We start from the raw sequence: 20,793 nt of genomic DNA, 5'->3' as shown, positions 1-20,793 counted from the left end.
CATAGCCTAGATTTTGCTAAGGAAAAGGATTTCCTCATAAATTTTATTAATAAGTTAAGTTATATTTTTATAAAAATATTTTGGTGTTTCACTTTTTTTCTAAAAAATTTAAATTGTATTCGTTATTTTAAAAAAATTATTAACTTTTAATTATTTTTATTTCAAATTCTTGGTATAGTGTGATACATTGAATCTATTTTGGGGAGAAATGGGAGTGGTGGTGTGTAAGGGGGAAAATTTTATTAGCTTAAAATAATATTTATGAGAGAACAGAAAAGTTTCAATATCTCCAATGTAGTGTGGATAAAAGACCCAACATGGATCGATTTTTAAAAAGGTCCTGATTAAGATTTTAGCTAAAATAATATTATGTAGGCTTGGAGATTTTCTTGATGGGCATTTCCGAAAAAGAATATATCATTCTTGTTCTAAATCAATTAAAGTGGAATCATAATTTGTAGCCCGGCACGGGTACGACGGGTCGTATTTTAATTTTTTAAATATAAAACCCGGACCGCCGAAATAAAATTCGTGCCAAGCCAGGACGTGTAAATGGTACCTCTGCAGGTCTTTAATTTAAACTTCAATCGAGAGTATGTGATATCAATTTTTAAAATATTAATGGGCTTATAATATCTTAAAAAATATTTAAATGGTCAATTTTTAAAATTTCCATAAACAATTTAACCAGAAATGTACTTCAACATGTGTAGTATACTGTGCGCCGACAACATGTTAAATATTTTTCTAACTTAAATTTTTTTAAATTAAAATTATAAATAATTGGAAACACTTTTAAAATAAAATTTATGCTTTATTATGTTTATAACTATAATTTAATGATTTTATTAAGTTATAATTATCATTATCATGTATAAATATTATTTTATTTAGATTTATAGGACATAATAATGATCTTTTAGAGTTCAAAGTGAGCAGGAAAACACACTCGCTGGGTGTGCTCGTAGTTGAAACGCACAGTACCTATCTAGAAAATATTTAATGTTTAGGAAGATCCAATGCTCTTATTTTCCAAAAATCTAAGTCATCTTTTATCTCTAAATTATAAGGCGAAAATAATGAATAATACTCTTTTTCTAGACTAGTTAAATAGTCGTGTTATTCCAGATTATTGTTATGAATAGAGAATGTATCGTAGTCAATGACGGAAGATAATTGAATTCTGAAGCAACTTCCGTTGTTTAACATTCAGTTAATTCGTCGGTGTAAGGCAACAAAGAGGTAGCGTGTTGACATAAAAATTGCACCGGAGTAATATTTTTTTCCTTTAAATATTCATTTACTATGTTTATAGATTGAGAACTAGGATCCAAAAGTACTCCTAACACCTAAGTAAAAAAATAAAAGAAAGAGAAATAATATATAAAAAATAATTTATGTATTTTAAAATACTACGTGAAGATCGGTTATTAGAAATCATGATCAAATTTAGTAAGCATATTTTGTTTTAGAGATGCTATGGGAGGACTATCATATTCTTTTACAATTAAATGATTTTTAATTTCACTACGAAATAATAAGGATAAATTTATAGTAACTCCTTTTTTGATGGATAAAAAGGTTTTAAGAAAATTTAAAAGTTCCTGCACCAAGCCTCAATCGGAGTTAAATAATTTGAAATCCGGTTTCTCCATTCTATTTAATAAAATATTTATAGGATTTTTGTTAATTTTAAATTTTATTTAGATATTTCTTCTTTACATGATAGGTCATGTAAATGTCATTATATTTGATGTGATGATATTTTTTGAAAAAGATTTGATTGGATAACTAATTAAAAAATTAGCAAATTTTTTAAAAATAATGAAAAATTTTACTCTGAAAATGAAGAATTATTTTCATCCACACTATCTTTATCAAGTGCTATTTGTAAGCATATATTACAAAAGACTTTATCTGCAGCAACACTGGTTCTCTTATTAGTTGTGTGAATTTTTAATATTAAGGATCCAAAATGTTTCCATGCAAAAGAATGTTTTGCTTACAATGATATACATCCATTATAATTGAGTCCTGCTATGTTTTATAAGTTATAATGGCAATAAAATAAAAATCATTAATTAAAATATACTTTTAAAAAATAAATATTATATGATGAGTTGTAGATTGCATTAAGAAAATATTGTATTACCCCTTATATAATAATTGAAAGTCTTATACAAAATATTTGAAACATCAAAAGTTAAAAGAATAAAATATATAATAATATTTCAATACCTTTTCTGTAAATTACTAGCCTAATTTTATCTTACCTAGCACGTTGGTCAACAAAGATCTCCCAAAGTGTGCGAACATGTATTATATGGATTGTTACAAATCAAATGTTTTTATAGTAAATAATATTTAATTTTAAAAAATAAAATAGCAATTTTTAATAATTCAAACAGTATTTAATATTATTTTTCTTCTATTTATAAATAATATAAAAAATAAATATTATTTTTAATAATAATAAAAATGTATCAGGCCGCCACGTAGCTGAATTTTTACATCGGTGGCGGCTTGTTGAACGCCGACACTTTTTGGCGGTGGCGGTGTCTTCTTGGTCAAAAATCAACGGCGGCAGTGTATTTAACCTACGGCACACATGTCTAAGTATACCTACTCTATTAATTTCTGATAATTTTGCTATAAGATTTTTGTATTTCCTATATGAAAAAGCAATATAAATTAAGAGTAGAGTTCAGTGTGGGTACTCTATAGATGCTAAAGCATTACTGGTAAACCAGACTAAATTTAGAACTGTCTTTATTAAAGGATTTAAATCAAAAGATTCCAAATTCAAATGGATTTCAATATGACATATAAATAAATATAAAATAAAATTGATTTATAAAACTCTTAAAATAAATTTATAATGGCATTGATTATATAATGCAGTGATAAAGCATCCGTAGAAGCAAGGGAAGCATTTATAATATATAAAAGAAAAAAACCATGATCACAGAATGTATTTTGATGTAATTTTTTTTATCATGATTAAAAAAATAAACTTTGGGCAACCAAATTAAAAATTACTTATTTTTTTAATAAATAAAATAAAGATATATTTATATGATTTTCAAAAAATGTCCCGAAAAAACTTTACAAAACTTAAAAATGAAATCAAAATTGCTTTTACCTAATTTTGGCTTCCATAACTGCAAATTCTGAGTTGGGATTATTTAAAGAGTAAAAATTTTATTGATCAAAAGTTTAAAATCTAAGAAGTTTTTAAGAATTTATTCAAAAAAAGGTGAATTTTGATTTATAATTTTTAATATTTTGTATGGTTTGGTTAAAAAAAAATTCAATTGTAAACTTCATGCTTTATCATTGATACATAATGCTATTATAATAAATTAAATTCTTTTGCAATATCTATCATTTTTGTAATAATGCTGGCATCAGGAAGTGAATAGTGGTCAAAGTTTTCTTTCTTTTCTTTGATAAATAATTATAAAAAGAAGAATGATTGAATTACCTGATAATTTCTTTACCCTACATGATGAATGTAATTCTTGGCATTTTGTTGCTGTTAAAATTTTGGCCAAATTGTTCCTATCAATTCCAGATGCCAGTACAATAATTGGCCATTTGATGTTATCAGAAGTTTGACTTGTTTTTTGTATTAATTCAGTAAGTAAATTATTTCCTTGTAAGGCAGTGTCATAACATCCACTAGTTAATATTCTATCAAACCCTAATAAGGCTATTGAGTCCAAAGCTTGTAAAGGATTCTTGACTACATCAAAAGCCCTATGAAATGTAGCTGACACTGGATGACATACATTAATTAAGGTTTTATTTATTTCCATGTCAACTTCTAAATTTTTGGTTAATACACCTATTCAATATATTAAATAAATTTCTATAAAATACTTTTTAACCAAATACAAAACCATCAGCATACATTTCTTTAAAAATTTTAATATCTTCTTTCATAGATTCAATTTCTAACTGGTTATAACAAAAATTACCCTCTCTTGGTCTTATCATTATAAATATAGGAATTTTAATTAATGATTTTATAATTTTGAACATGCCAATGTTAGGGGTTAAACCATCCAATTCTAAAGCTGAGCATAATTCTATTCTGCTTGCACCATTTTTATAAGCAATAAGGGCAGATTCAATGTTATCTACACAAATTTCCATTTTTCAGGTTTAATTTTTGAAAGATTGGAAAATATGATAGTTGGATTGATTGTCACTTTCTGACATTTACAAATTGTATTTATTTATAATTATACCATCATCTGTCATAGATATATCTGTGCGCCGAAATCGGTAACAGCGGCTTTGTAAATTCTATCGGCGTTCATGATGCGCTGAATAAGCCGCCGCCTACTCTATGGGATGTCGAAAGTGAGAGGAGGGGACTATTTACTCTCATTTTTAGGGGGCATCATATGCATACAAGGGGGAGGGGGTTTAGGGGTGCAGGATACATTTATAAGGGGTTTACCAATAAAATTATTATATGACATAGGGAAAATATAATAATGTAAAAAAAAAATATTTTAATGATCAAATTGTGTTGATAGGAGGATGTTTTTCCTAAATGAACAAGATTAAAGGCAAAAAGTTCATATTTTAATATCCTTCATGTTTTAGGAAATTACTAGTGGTTTGTTGTGGCCCTTTACTAGAAGCATAAGAAGTGCTTGTGATTTTACATTTTAAAAAAAATTGGATTGAATATTGACCTTCTACTGATACTGAATGTAAGTTGTATTTGAAGAGCATATTGAGTTATCGTCAGAATCCAAGGTAAAAGATTCAGAATCACTCATGTTTCCCTAAAAAATATGAACAAAATTTTGCAATTATTGATGTTTTAAATATGAATGAATGATTACATATTAAGCGTTTTTCATAAAGATTAAATAAGAAAGGAATTATAACTGTTAATTTTTAATTACATGTCTGAAAAAATGCAATTAAATATAATCACTAACTTCTTAAGATTAAATTAACTACTAATTAAAAAAAAGGTGTTGTAATTATGGAATAACTCATGCAATTAATTAGACCAAACTTTATTATTCAGTCCGATGGAATAAAATGCTATATTAATAATTTATAGTGTTGCCAATCTTGAGGAACTTACTTATTAATTTTGGGGTATTATAAATATATCTATTTACATTTAAAATTGTTATTCCATTATATCTTAAAAAATAAGTTAATTATTTTTATAAATACGATACTTTAAGTAAGGTTTAAAATAAATATATTATTCTTTCCTGCTAATCCTTCAAAATTTTGTAGAATTGAGTTTAAAATTTTATAAGAAACTTTTTAATTAAAGAATTTTAAAAAACCATTTAATTTTAAGTTTATCAAACCTAAGGTATATTTTGCAAATTTAATGGTCATTACAATTTAATATATTATAATAAATAAATCCTGTTCATATCTTGTAAATAAAATCTCCATAACAAAAATCTATAAATAAAAATAATAATTTATAAGATATAATATAAATTAGAATTTGTTTTTAAATGATAAATAATAATTATATAGAATAAAAATATGATTATTTCTTCTTTTAGCTGAATGCAAAGGTATATAATTACATCATTTTTTGAAAAAATTAAGGTAAATATAATATAACTAGATCTGAGTAACTGTAAAATTATGTTTTGAACAAGGTAACTTATTAATGTAACTATTTATTTTTGAAAAGTAAATACCAACACTAACAATTTTGTATAAATAATGTGTTCTAAAATTTAAATATTCTATTTTACTTTAATCACACACATAGTAAAAAACAATATTTCACAATCAACATATAAATTAAAATTTGCTATAATAAAATAAATGTATAAAGCCTTAATTATTTAAATTTAATAAATTTTTGACATGATTATTTTAATTTTAAACATAATGATTAAAATTTAAAAAAAACGATTTAAGAAATTAAATTGAGCAATATTTTTTTTTTGTTCTTTCTAAATGCAAACGTCAGGAAGAGTTTCAATACAAACAGCTATTCCCATTCCACCTCCTATGCAAATATTGTTTATTTTATAAAAGAAACGAAATAAGAAATAACTTACAATTTTATAATAAATCTTAACTATATTATGGATATTTTAAAAAAAGATTTCGTAAAATTAAAATCAAGATATTTTAAAGTTAAACAAAACCGATGCAAAGAGCGGCCAGACCCTTTAAAGGTTTAGTGGGTTCAATTTTCTGGAGTCGATTCAATGAATGAATTAGAGTTACCATTATACGAGCCCCAGATGCCCCTATGGGGTGACCTAATGCTAGAGCGCCCCCATTGACATTGACCTAAGAAAAATTATTCATTATTTGTAAAAGAGGATTGAAATAATTAATAGAAAATGGATTTTAAATTATTGGAACAAGCTGAATTAAATAAATAAAAAGTGTATTTTAAAAATCTAATGAAATATCCCATTATTCTCGTTTAAACAAAATACATTATATTCGCGATGTCTTGAATGGTAAGTAATTTGAATAAACTAAATATAAATTTATGATAACAATTACAAATATGGTTAAATAAATTGATATTGAAAAATAACCTTCTCTGGTGATATACCCAATTCTTGAATAACAGCGATCGATTGTGATGCGAATGCTTCATTAAGTTCAAACAAATCTATTTCATCTAATTTCCATTTAGCTTTTTCAACCTATAAAATTTATAAACCCTAATAAAAATCATTATTTCTTTCATATCAAAATTTAAACGAATGAAAAATATAGCTACCAAGAAAACGATATACTTGAAAAAATAGTAATAATTTCTTTTTATCAAATTGTTAAAATTATTTTCTTCTATGAACTGAGATATTTTTAGGCAACTGTTAGTTAGTTACCTTCCTCAATTCAATTTATGTTAATAATTATAAACTTTTTCCCATAAGATTTTATTTCAACTGCGATAAAAATATGTAAATGCCGAGTACTAGAGATTTGTCGGGCCGGGCCTATTTTTTTAAAAAGAAATCGGGTTTGGGCCTAATATTTTTAAAAAATTCGGGCAGGGTCAATCTTGGAAATTTTTTTAATATATCTAAATTTATCAATTTTATAGTGAATTTTTAATGTAAAATAAAAATATTTGTTTTTATTTATAGAAACTAGACGCCATATAACATATATCTTTTATTTTGAGTAATTAAAAATTAATTTCTATATTTAAATAAATTCGGGCCAGGCCGGGAGGTAAATTTTAAAAAAAAAAATTTGGGTTCGGGCCGGGCCAGCAAAACTTTTAAAAAAATATTTTGGATTCGGGTTGGGCAGGCAAAATCTTTAAAAAAAATAGGCCCGATGCAGATCACTACCGAGTACGGTTCTTATGTTTTTATAAAACCGGAATTGATTACGTAAATAAAGCTATTTGTAAATTTATCTACCGCTTTTTTAACAGCACCGACAGGCGCTATTCCCATGATAGAAGGATCTACTCCGTATTCCGCACAAGCTACGATCCTAACTAATGGCCTTAGGTTTGATTCTATGGCTTTATTTAGGCTCATCAACAACACGATGGCTGCCCCATCGTTAATACCTTTAATATTTATAATATTGTTAAAAGATTTAAATTTTTTAATTAGGGATACACGATTCTAGATTTTTCTGTCATTCCAATATAAAAATATTTTTGCAAATACAAATACTTTGTGTTGTTAAAAGCCGATTTTTCAAAGCAGCGAACGCAATATTTTATCCAGAAACATATTACGCACGCCTCAAAATTTTGTTCATAGGTAATACAACGATTTAAAGCCCCATTAGCGAAATCTCGATGCTTAGGCAATCTTTTCCTGGTTAAAACATTGAGTTTTTTTTTAAATTAGGCTCAAATCGAACAGTTTAACAATATTATCAAACCATCCGATTCCTTGATTTTATATTTTGCTATGGAGGCTAAAACCTGTCCCAAATGTAGAAATTTTTGAAAACACTTTTTCATCCAGCCGTAATTTGTAATGCCTTTTACAAGTTGTCCAGCCTGGCGAAAAATTTTTTATGAAGGTAAAAAAACACAAATTTGAAGAAAATATTTTTTGACTAAAGAGATGGTACCAATACAACTTTTTTAACTGATGATAACACAGTATTGACCAAGTATATTTATTAATTAGTCAATATCATGGTTTTTTATTTATAATTAATTTAATTTATAAAAAAAAATTCCCACAATCATGTATATCCCATCTATAATCGAGATAACATGTATTGTAGGTCTTTCACTCAAAGTCCTAAATCCTACATCTTTTCAATCATAAGTACCATGTCATCAATATGGATGTATTAAAACATCTAGAAGCCAAGTCTCCCCCATTAGCAGGATATCCCACAATTTTTTAGCTAAACAGGCAGAGATCTCCAACCCACAATTGAAAATCCTCCGCATTGTAAGTTTTTAATTTATAAATAATAATTTTGAGAAACACTATCTGGGTAATTTTTATTTTATAAATAAATTACAAAAATTCGTTTGTTTTATTAAAAGTGCAAATTATTTCCTGCAGCCAAATAAAGAAATTTCAAAATTTTCCCTCTTTCTATTGGATGCTAATTTTTGATAAATATTTTACATCCAATAACCCAACAAACACAAAAGATATGCCCAACATATTATCTTTATCTTGATTTAAAGCAGAAAACACAATTGTAGAAGAAATCTACTAGTATGATCTTGATATTTATCTTGTCTTAGCACTTTCTTGAATCTTTTAATCAAGAAGAATAACATATTACCAATTTGGAAAAATATTAAAAAAGCATACTGACTTTAAGTATGATAAAGTAAAATTTATAAGAATAAATGAGTAAAGGGTTAAGATGGCATTTTCATTAACTTGGAGAAAGGCTGGAACTTCAATCTAAAATTTGACCTGGCAAACTTTTCCTGGATCGGGCTGGACAAATTTTTCCAAAATAATTTTGAGATGGATTTGGTTTGGAAAAAGGCCCGCAGATCACTCATATTATAGGCTTTAAAATACATACGGCCCCACCAGTAAAAATATTTAACACAAGTTGTCCTGTCTGGTCTCCAAAAATCATTTTTCCCTGGCCGGTGCAGTGACACTAATACTTGTGCTCAACTAAATATCTTAGAAAAAAAATACTAAACACTTTATTTGACTATTTTAGAAAGTATTTAATATTTAAATTTTAAAATACTAAAATAAATTGTATTTATTAAGATTTTACAACTTTCAGTGGAATACAACGACAAATAATTTTTTTATTTTTTTAAATAAAATTATAAAATGTAAATTCACATTTATTTACTTAAATATTAGATTTGTGATTTGAGTTAGCCAAAAGTAGGGCTGTGCCGTTGGATTGGCACCGATATTTAGCGTTTTCCAAAAATATCGGGTCGGGTCGATACTTGTAAAAAACCGATCCGATCTTTTTACTTTTCATTTTTTTGTTATTTTATGATATGTATATTTATTTTACATTATTATAATATTTTCTAAATAATTTTTTTTCCTAAATGCAATGCAAATGCACAACACCCTCTAAATTTTATTTCTTTTTTTAAATAGATTTATAGTATTTTAGAAGTTTTTTATAAAAATAGAAAGGAACACCCAGTTTATTTATTTTAAATAACGCCAATTTTATTATTTATACTTTAAATTAGGGATGTAGCGATATTTATATCGGATCGGGCCGATATTTCACCTATCTTAAAATATCGGTTATCGGCAAATATTATAAAATTTCCCGATCCGATCCGATAAAAAATGGCGTTTTTAACAAAAATAAAATATTATAAAATTTTTAAAGAAAGTTATATCTAAAAACCTTTTATTTATATAAATAAAATCGAAATCCATTTTTATGTTTAATTTTTTTAATAGTAATAATTAGTTAATAAACATTCTGCCATATTGTTATTTTTTTTGCATTCTGTTTATAAAAGTGTATAATCTCTTCAGAATCTTTTTTAGTGAAGCTAGTGATATAGTCTCCATCACATTAAAATATATTTTGGTATAGTTAAATTATAGATGCTATACTAAAGAAAAGTATATTAAAAATTAAAACCATTGGTAACAGAATAAGATATTGGATCGGTAATCTGCCGATATCATTTAATATCAGATCGGCCTCCAAAAAGTGGTATCAGTACACCCCTACTTTAAATAAAAGATTTTTTTTTTAAATATGGTATCTGAATTATGGAAATATTTTACAAAAGACAAAGATAATTTTGCAAAATGCGTTATCTGCGGAATCATCTGAGTCTGCCTTTAGTACGGCAAGGGATATATATCGTAGAAGCTTATTGCCAGAAAATCTAGAGGCTCTCATATTTATTAAAAAATATATATTACAATTTTATAATTCATACCAACATAAAATGGATATATTATTAAATATTTTTTTTTAATTATAATCTTAATTGTAGAAATAAAAAAATTAAATTAAATGCATAATACGGTTTTTTGCATAAAAAAATTGATTTCTTAATTACATTTGTTTCAATGGAAAGGGGGGGGGGTGAAAAATCAGTATAAATATTGGATCGGTTTCGGATCTGATTTTAAGCAATATCGGAAATTATCGGTTCGGATCGGATCGGGGAAAAATATGTGGATCGCCACAGCCCTAGCCAAAAGATTAATATTTAATTTTAAAATGATTATTACCCAAAAATACAAGTTTTTTTAAAGATGAGGAAGATATAATAGTAGAAAAAAAGGGTTTCTATATTAGGCTATTATGTTTATAAGATGTTTTTGCAGGGATTATAGGACAATGTCAACAACCTCTAAATTAATTTAACAATTTTGGATAAATTTATTTTTTAACATATTATTAAAACTTAATAATATAATGAAAGCTAAATGTAATCTCTTCTCAACTAAAAATAAAATCAAAATCATAGAAGCAATTTAATCCCCGTGCAATTTTTGCTCAGCAAAAATGTGAATATATGAAACATTATTTGATATGCAACGGTAACAACAATAATGAATTATTTATAATGGTTGTATTACTGGTAGTATTTATAAAATTATTAGAATCTTAGAAAAACGCTAGTATTTAAGTTAAGAAAAATGATAATGGTACTATAAAAATTGACTTGCAAAAAGTATTAGTCAAAGTATTTATTTGTGCAGGAAGTATTCGAAGTATTTGCATTTAAACTAAAAAAAAATGTTTTTCTATAGGTACTTAATATTTATATTTAAAATACATTTTTAAAAAGTACTCAAATATATTTTTTTGAAAATTTGACAAGCCCTACCATTGGTCCAGGCTTTCAGACATTTGAATTCCATTTAGTGAGAAATATTGTCATGGAATAAAGTTTTTAATATAAAGTATATTAATTTTTCATAATAACTTTTTTTAGAAACCTGAAGCATTTCCTGCAGTTACTGTTCCACCCTCTTCACTTTTTATAAATACAGGCTTTAGTTTATTTAACTCTTCAATTGTGCAATTTATTTTTGGATGTTCATCTTGACTGATTTTTATTGCTCCTTAATTATATATATATAAATATAATACAATTTGGAAAAAAAATTTAGTGTTGCAAGAACACTATTTGTTACTTTAAAATGATAAGGAGTAATGTGTTTCTCTCTTTTGTGTAAAGGAAATGTTACATTAAATTTATTTTTAAAAAAGGTTTTATTATATATTATTTTAATTTTATAAATAATTTAAGCCAACTTTTTAATCCAGATCAACCACCAAAGTTCTTCATTTTTATTTTAGCAAATTTGTGTCTTAACTTCTGATTTACGATTAAGGCTTTACCCATATTATAAACAATAATGGATATTCCAAAAAAAATTTTGGCTTAATCTTTTATAAATTTATATACAATGTAAAAACTTTGGTAAAGCTATCGCCTCTTAAAAATATGTATTTTTTACCAAAAATTAAAATTTTCATTTGCATAAAAGATAGAGTTATAAGAAATTACAGATTATGATTAAAATTTTGTTGCTAACTTACCAATAACAGGATAATTTTGGTTTTTACTTTTTATATTAAAATATTTCGAATGTCTAGGCCATTCCATTTCAAATCAATCAATTATTATATGATAATTTTTTTAGAAATAGTTTTATATAAGATTTAAAAAATGTAATTTCTTGTAAATATTAATTTTAAAAGGGGTTAGACTATTAGGTGGATTTTTTTACTTAGTTTCATTTATTGTGGACCTGGGCTCATGTTTAATGCATTTTGAATGATAGTTGCTATTCTAAAAATTTTTTATCTTTTACTTTTTCTTTCAAATAATTTATAGTGATATATTGTATAAATTTCTGGTTGGGAGCAGTGTTGTTAAAAGCTATTTTCGTTTCTAATTAGTGAGAGGAGGGGGGGGGGGTTAACCACTTTTCAACACTTGGTTATGGGCTGAATTGAATATAATAGCCAAATAATGGTATAGTTTGTAATTTAATTATAGTTATCAAATATGTGCTAGATCATATATTAATATTCAAATTTAATATGATTAAAATACTATATATTAGTTTCTTAATTTATACCTTTTCTAGATGGAATCTCTATTGTTAGCATTTCATCATCAAAATATTTATTATTATGTGCTAATTGATATTTCAATTGAGATCTTAAAGCAAACTCATCTTGCATAACTCGTGATATGTGGTATTTTTTTGCTACATTTTCTGCTAAACCAAATTTTAAATCACTAATTATTTAAATTATACCAGTGACACCCATATGAATATTATTGAAAGGATCTGTAAGCCCATCTTTGATTATAATATCATTAAATGTAGTATCACCTAATTTCACACCATTTCTGATATCTGCACTATATGGTGCCTAATAAATTTTATACAAACATTGAGAATAATGTTTAACTTTGCTCATAGATTCCTGACCTCCAGCTACAATTATCCCATCATTATCCAGTTTTAAGGAGTTATAGGCTAAACTAATAGATTTTAAACCTGAGCCACATACCATATTGACCAAATATGCTGGAGTTTCATAAGGTATACCAGATTTAACACTAGCTATTCTTGATGGATTTTGCCCTTGACCTACATATTGAATAAAAATATATGAAACAGTATAATAACCTGCTGTTAATACTTGCCCTATGATAACTTCTGAGATTTTAGCAGGGTTTAAATTGCATTTTTTTAAAATTTCCTTGATCAAAAAAACACTCAAATCGGCTGCTGAAAAGGATGCTAATGCTCCGTTTAATTTACCTATTTTAAGAAAGTTTGAAATATATAATATAAAATATTGTACCAACTGGCGATCGTAAAGCGCTTACAATCACAATCTCTGTAGGATCTCGCATTTTTACGAAATACACGTGAAATTATGATTTAGGTGCCATTGATCGTAAGAGACTTTATCGTAAAAGTTTCATCTATTTTAATGATTGGTCTATTACCTTAAATTCATAGTGATCGCAAACTTCTTTCTTTTTATTTACAATAAAAACTGATTTATGGATTAATATATACAAATCAAGCATTACATATTGGGGCACTCTATTTAGTGCTTCATAATTTTTCTTCTAGCATGATGCTAATCTAGGCAATTATTTTATATTTTTCTAATAATATGTATTTCTTAAAAAGTCCAGGTTAAAGCCCTAAGATATACTAAATACGCACTAATTATTTATATAAGAGTTAATATATCTAAAATTTTGGCTGACTACCCTTAAGGCGTGTATTATACTTTGGTTTGTAATTCAGTTATCATTTGGCTGGCGAAATTAATTGATGAATTAATAAGTAAGGCACTAAACATTAACGCAAACCAGCTATTTGGTACATCTATATTTTTCTTCTGGCTTGCTGCCAATTTTTACAATTTTTTTCTAGTTTGAAAAATAATATTCTCCTTTTTAATTCATTTTTAAACAGAATAAAACAATAAAATATAATAAAGAATAATTTTGGTTTGGTAGTTGGCAATAGTCAGTGACCCCTACAACGGGGGGGGGGGGGGGTCCGAAGCAACTGCTTCTATAAATTTCTATGGGGGTACTTTTTTTTTAAATTTTTTATTTTAAAATTTTTTAAAAATAATTTTTTTATTTTTTTTTTTAAAAAATATTTATGGTCGATGTTTAGCAAATTAGTTTGTTATAAGATATTTTTTATCATAAAATTATTTTTCCACTTTCAAGATTTGACGCAAAATTAAAATTTTATCAAAGTGAATAGTAAAAATTTAAATATTAAATCTTATATATAATCATTTATAATTTTTAGATCATTGTCAAAATATGCCCAAAAATATTAACCAAAAAAAATATAAATGCTTATCTCGCAATCAAGCCTTCTGGGGGAACAGGCAACAAGATGGCAATATGATGAGCCTTATTAAACTTATTGCAGATTCTGAGCCTGTTCTTAAAATGTATATAAAAGATAATGAAGAAAGAAGAAGTGAGAAAAAAATTAAGGGATTAAAATCTAAATTATATTCAAATCTGTTATCATATAATAACATAAATATTCTTATTGAAACCATGAAAAATATGGTTATAAAAAAAATTCAAAAGGAGATTGTATTCAACAGGTGCTATTCAATTATAGTTGATGGCACATATGATGTATCGAAATCAGAAGCAATAGCTTTGATAGTGAGTGAAAATAGCGAGACACCTAAGCCCGTTGAAAGGCTGATAGACATTTATTGTACGGGAAATACAACGGACCTCGATATTAAAAAGAATATAATATCCAAGCTTGGCTCCATGAATCTACCCCTCGAATTCCTAGTGGGGCAAAGCTATGATGGCGCCTCAAACATGAGTGGAAGAATTAATGGAGTGCAGGCTTTGATTAGAGCGGAGGCGCCAAAGGCAGCTTTTATTTGGTGCTATTGTCATCGATTAAATTTAATAGTTGTTCAATTATGCCAATCAGTAAAAGAGCTGCGAAATGTCTTGGGAATATTAAACGAAATTTACGTATATTTTAATGGTGTTAAAAGATATGAAGTACTCAAAACATGTCAGAGTGATTTACTGACAAAATCACATAGATTTTTACGCATCAAGAATACCACTCGGTAATATTATCTTAATTGTTTCGATATATAATGTTTATTTTATATTTATAGAAGCTGGCTAACATCATATAAGGCGATTGTAATTTTTTTCCTACTTTATGATGCTTTGAGGGCAGCTTTGGCAAATTTAAAGGATTCTGAAGATCCTGCCACTTCCACTATGGCTAGTGCTATAGTCTATAGAATAGAAAAATTTGATTTTATTTTATCACTATGTGTTTTGGATAAAATATTGTTGCTAACAAGCTTGGCTTGTACAAAATTGCAAACCATTTCGAAGGATATAGGGTTTACAATAAATCAAATTCAATTGGTAAAAGATTGCCTGATTAATATGAGAAGTATAATTTAAATTATTATCTTTTATTATTTTATAATCCTAAAATAGATAATAACACTGAATTTTTGGATGTCTTTTCAAAGGCCCAAGATTTTATGAAGAAGAGAAATTTACCTTTTGATTTTGAAAGTTCAAGACTTCAAACATTACAATCCAAAAAGGAGAGATATATATATATATACTTTCATCATTAAATATAATATTTTATTTTAGCTTTAAAATCAGTGTGTTTTATGCTGCACTTGATTTAATTATTATGCAGTTTAGTGAAAGATTTAACGATGAATCGATAAAATTTTTGAGTCAAACATCATTTTTTACCCCAAAGGGAATGGCGAAAAAGGCAATTGTTAAAGATGATATCAAGGATATATGTGAATTTTATAAATTAAATACAAGTCAAGTTTTTGAGGAAATGTTGATGTTTAGAAATATTTATAAAATGGCTAAAACGGGGGACGTAATTATTACTCGTGACCTAGAGGTTAAAGAAGATTTGTCAGATTCTGAGAATTGTAAATTTATTTAATTAAAATATTTTTACTAATACATTATTTAGCTTCTTCTGATGATGATAATAATTCTGAGATGAATGATTCAGACTGGAGAAACTATTCATTTATTTTACCTTATAGTCTGCTTATAAATTTTTCTGCTTTCCCAAATTTAACAATTTTATATAAATATTTATTAACTATTCCTACTACATCATGTACTGCCGAAAGGGTCATGAGTAAAATTAAACTAATTAAAACAAGACTTCGTAGTGTCATGAAAGATCCATTTCTTAATAATTTAACCATTTTATCAATGGAAAATAATTTATTTAAACAATTAAATATTGATGAAATTATAAATTCTTTTGCTTTCTCTTCCCCTAATTTATCTAAATTATTAATTTAAAAATAATATTTTTAAAGCATATATTTTTTACATTATATTTATATTATAATAAATATTGAAAATTATTTTTGAAATTTATTGGTGTCAAAAAACAATTTACAATGGGGGGGGGGGGGTACTTTAGGGGGGTATTCTGCTTCTATCCCTCAAAAAGTGTAGGGGTCACTGGCAATAGTTTCGGAATTAGTATTTCTAAAAACTTGCCTCAAATCACATTTAAGGCTTGAGTCTAATTTTCATTTTGTTAATAACTCGACTTCTTTTTTGTGGTTCTCAAATTTGATTGTATTAGCTTAAAAAAAGTATTTAGTTCTTCTATATTTTTCATTCTATATCATGATGCAATTTTGTCTTGACAAAGCATCAAGTTTACTACTAGGGATGCAATCGAAAATTTTTTTTATTTTTATTTTGTCAAACCAGAAAAAATTTAAAATATATAAATAAGTCGAATTCGTCTTTGTTGTGTAAAAGGATCAAGTACTGTATTATAGAAAAATTTTTTTTTTTCAGTTAATAAACTTTATTCGGTAAAAAAATTAAAACATGAACATGAACATTTATATACACTATTGAATTAAAAATATATATTAAAAACAAAAAAATCAATATAAAAAATATAATTAAAAGAAGGGAAATTAAGAAGAAAAAAAAATTAAAAAATTATTTTAAAAAAAGAAGAAAAAAAGAGGGATATCTAATTAGGTGTGGTCCACGGGGCTTAATGACCCATGAATGGATATACAGTTTGAACGGCAGATTTCGATTGAAATCCTTTGGCGGAGGTAGAAACCTTCTTTCGGATCACCTGTGATTAATCGTAACCTTTGCCCTATTGTTTTGAATAATTTTAATGCTTGGGGTCCGAATGATCCACAGGTGTCTGAGACTACCGGAGCGAATAAAATATTATTAAGGTGGCAATATTTATTTGTTTTTGTATTCTCCGCTTTTGAGATGGAGTTGGCAGAAAAAGATCTGGCAAAACGATCAACGCAGGTATAGTCCCAAGCGAGAGGTAAACCTTGGTTCCAAGGGACTAACGTCAAACCATCCGGTCTGGTTTGATTATCGGAGCTAAGACCGGTAGGTTCCAGTGTGGAGGGAGTATTTGTTACTAGATTATAAATTTTTTAATAAGTTTTTTTCAATTGAAATCAAAAATAGATTTAAAATGTAAAAAAAATAATTTATTTACTAAAAGTTAGCAGAATATCTATAAAATTATTTTAAATTCTAAATTAATTTATTTACTTAAATTAATTTTGTGCATCAATGGTAGTGTTTATAATTAATAGGCGTCATGGCTAAGTAAGTATTTATAAATTCTTTTGCATGATAAAAAATATCCTTCACAATTTGAATATCTATAGATATGAATGGCAAAAAAATAATATGTATCTTTTTTTATATTTAACTTTTAATTTATATATATTTTTTATTATATTAGTCTTAATATTTTTATAATATATATTTATTTAAATTATATGCTCATACATATGAGATAAAATTTGCGCTTAATTTATTTTTTAGATAAAAAGCGTTAAATAAAAGTATAATGTATCTTAAAAACTAAAAAGTATCTATAAATAGATACAGCTACATCTAAAATAGATAAATATAGATACAGATATTTTTTATACAATTCCTACAATCTTAATAAATTTTCAATAATATAATTATTAAACATTAATTGATGCTTTTAAAAAAGAAAAAATATATTTAAAAAATGTAAGGAAAAAAATATAATATATATCTCTTTTACGTATTAAAAAAATAATGCATTTTTTTATTTGCTTCTCCAATTCTTATTTTTAAACGTAAAATTACAATACATTTGCATTATTTTTTCTTTATGTATTGAAAAAAATAAAAAATATTAAATTTGCTTCCCTCATATATATTTATTTAAATATAATAATAAATTTTTTAACGTAATAAAAATAATATTTATTTTTTAACGAAGTAAAAATAATAAATTTTTCTTAACATAGTAAAAATAATATTAATATTTTCAACGTTATAAAAATTATTTTAACTTTTTTTAACTAAGTCACATTAGTTTTTCCTATCATACTATAAAAATTATCTTAAGTTTTTTTGAGAATTTTGTAGAAAATAATTTCAAGGGAAGCATTGCTTCCATTGCTTCTATGGAAGCTTCGTCACTAAAATTTTCTATTATTTTGCTAATGCCACCTACCAAACGAATAATATACAATTAAGCATTATTGACAAAATTTTCAAAATAAATGCTTTTTGTTGCTTTTTGGCCACATTGTTTTTATACTGATTACATTAATAGTAAAAAAATATATAAATCCCCCCCCCCCACCTCAATAAATTCCCGAAGCCCCACTATTTGTATTCATAATTATTGTTTCTACAAGTTTGGTCAACATAATTTTTTAAACATTATCTAATAGTTGTCTATTTAATTGATACCAAATTGATTTATATATTAATAATTACTAATCAGGCTTTAACTATGTTAAAATATACAATGATATATAATATTTGCCAATAATGTTATTTTAAAAACTATCCACCAAATAGGTTAAAACACTTAAATGAATTAATTATTAGCATAAATTTCTGAATTTATTCCTACAAATATTTGGTCAACCTCATTTCTAGATTACCATTCTATTTGATTTTTTATACTACCAAGTATCTTGAATAGGAAATTCATAAACATTGGCATAAATCTTAAATTAGTATTTCCAATTCCAACCAACACCAAGGAGCTATTGATAGAATTCATATTTTAATAGTAAAAATATTTTATGCCCATGGAATAATCCTGGCTGCACCTATTGTACACCAAGTTCTTTGCTAACCTTTAACAAAAAATTCTAAATTTATAAATTATTTTTTAAAATCTAATTTTGCAGCATATATAATTTATAAATAGTGCCAATAAAGGTTTAATTTATTACACCTATAAATAACAATCTTTCTATAATCTGACACTGCTTATTCTAGGCGATATAATAGTTAGATACAGTAACTTCTACCGCGAGATGGTGAGGATATGGCATTTTTATAAAAATAAAAGAAGAAAATAAAGGGGACAGTGGCGTCGCTAGGGATTGGCGCGCATGGGCTCGAGCCCTCTGAAAAATTTGAATAGCCCTCTGAAAAAATATTTTTTTTAATGACTACTTAATATCTTCTTGAACTAAAAATAAATTTTTTTTAATTGCTTCCTGCACAATTTCTTTTATAATTCTATTGAGTAATATATAGATTTAATTTTATTATTTAAAAATTATTAAGACTATCTAAATTTTTATTAAATGAATACTATTTTAATTATTAGATTAGATTAATACATATAAATTATATTTTCACTATGTCAGCTTGCGATCATATTCTGTGTTATAAATATATTAATATCAAGCATTAACAGTTGAATCTTAATTGACTTTTATTATTTAAATTATTATATAACCCTAATTAAATTAATATAATCATTTATTAATTGAAAATTAACAAATTTAATTGTAATTAGCCGAGTTTAACATAACTAATCAACTATATTATTGATTTTTAAATTTAATTGTCATGTCTCGATTTGATTTCTCATTTTGGCAAAGGAAAACCAATGATTAATATTCGAAAAGGAAGAAAAGCTGAAATCAACGACTGTTAAATTTAGACTAAAACTTTGGTCACTTTTCATCGGCATCTGAAAAAATTTCTAATTTGCTATGGAAATAAATTGAAGACAGGATGTTGCACAGCTTATCAAGAGAGTCAATGCTTGCTTTCAAAGACACTAACCTTTAAAAAAGAATACATCAAACATGATAACCAGTAATGTAGTTTTGAAACAGGCCAAAATTGTTTGAAACTTCTCCCCCCCCCCATCTGATTTCAATACCTATTTCAATTAGCGGTTGTTTTTTCAATCTTCTCAAAACAGGTATATTTTGATTTTATATTCCTTTTTGTTTCATCAAAATGCTGCATAAACCTCTCTTTGAAAAGTACTAATAGTATATATTACTAATAAAGAAATATGTTAGTCAGTAATTTGTCTACCTTGTTATATTCTAGTAACTTAAAATGGTTTTGCCTTTATATATTTAATTGTTACCGTAACTTAAAATAGGTTTGCCTAAATGTATTCTATTGTTATCCTTATATCTTTAACTGTTTTATAGTAGATCTAATTAACATATTACAAATATCTTAATATACTTTATTGTTTTTTGCCCTTAGATCTTAAATTGGTTATAGTAAATTTTTCTGTTTATAGTAGATTAACCAACATATAACAAATATATTTAGTTACTTAATATTTTTAATGGTTTTAAAGTGGGTTTAAATTTCATATATTATAAATACCTTGTTAAAGGTATGTTTTAAACTTCATAAAATAAGTACATTGGATTAGTATATATTATAACATTTTAAATGTTTTCAGCTTCATATTTGTCAAATTTAGAAGATTTTAGAGTTTTTATTAAATAACTTATTAAATAGTT

The 20,793-nt window shown here is 25.8% G+C and overlaps 2 protein-coding genes across 5 annotated transcripts; both read right to left on the bottom strand.

Moving 5' to 3' along the window:
- Nucleotides 1-2,769: 2,769 nt before the first annotated feature.
- Nucleotides 2,770-4,202, bottom strand: LOC135923907 (copper homeostasis protein cutC homolog). 3 transcript variants are annotated; one of them, XM_065458911.1, is made up of 4 exons: nucleotides 3,981-4,202; nucleotides 3,891-3,938; nucleotides 3,485-3,847; nucleotides 2,770-3,444 (listed from the first exon to the last, which is right to left on the bottom strand). In XM_065458911.1, exons 1-4 carry the CDS (start codon nucleotides 4,156-4,158, stop codon nucleotides 3,353-3,355), a joined length of 681 nt encoding a protein of 226 aa, XP_065314983.1. In that variant the 5' UTR covers nucleotides 4,159-4,202; the 3' UTR covers nucleotides 2,770-3,352. The 3 variants fall into 3 exon arrangements, with proteins under 3 accessions (XP_065314983.1, XP_065314984.1, XP_065314982.1); XM_065458912.1 differs by having other exon boundaries at nucleotides 3,891-3,935; XM_065458910.1 differs by having other exon boundaries at nucleotides 3,891-4,202.
- A 1,594-nt stretch (nucleotides 4,203-5,796) lies between these two features.
- LOC135923493 (acetyl-CoA acetyltransferase, cytosolic-like) lies at nucleotides 5,797-13,387 on the bottom strand. 2 transcript variants are annotated; one of them, XM_065458273.1, is made up of 10 exons: nucleotides 13,273-13,387; nucleotides 13,095-13,229; nucleotides 12,874-13,055; nucleotides 12,717-12,834; nucleotides 12,534-12,677; nucleotides 11,382-11,507; nucleotides 7,404-7,558; nucleotides 6,564-6,674; nucleotides 6,159-6,306; nucleotides 5,797-6,016 (listed from the first exon to the last, which is right to left on the bottom strand). In XM_065458273.1, exons 1-10 carry the CDS (start codon nucleotides 13,322-13,324, stop codon nucleotides 5,961-5,963), a joined length of 1,227 nt encoding a protein of 408 aa, XP_065314345.1. In that variant the 5' UTR covers nucleotides 13,325-13,387; the 3' UTR covers nucleotides 5,797-5,960. The 2 variants fall into 2 exon arrangements, with proteins under 2 accessions (XP_065314345.1, XP_065314346.1); XM_065458274.1 differs by having other exon boundaries at nucleotides 12,534-12,674.
- Between the last annotated feature and the right edge of the window lie 7,406 nt (nucleotides 13,388-20,793).

The sequence above is a fragment of the Gordionus sp. m RMFG-2023 genome, chromosome 2, assembly GCF_954871325.1.
Source record: "Gordionus sp. m RMFG-2023 chromosome 2, tfGorSpeb1-WG-v2, whole genome shotgun sequence".
Classification (NCBI taxonomy): Eukaryota; Metazoa; Nematomorpha; class Gordioida; order Chordodea; family Parachordodidae; genus Gordionus; species Gordionus sp. m RMFG-2023.
The sequence above is the reverse complement of the archived record's forward strand: the minus strand, read 5'-3'. Positions and strand labels throughout refer to the sequence as shown.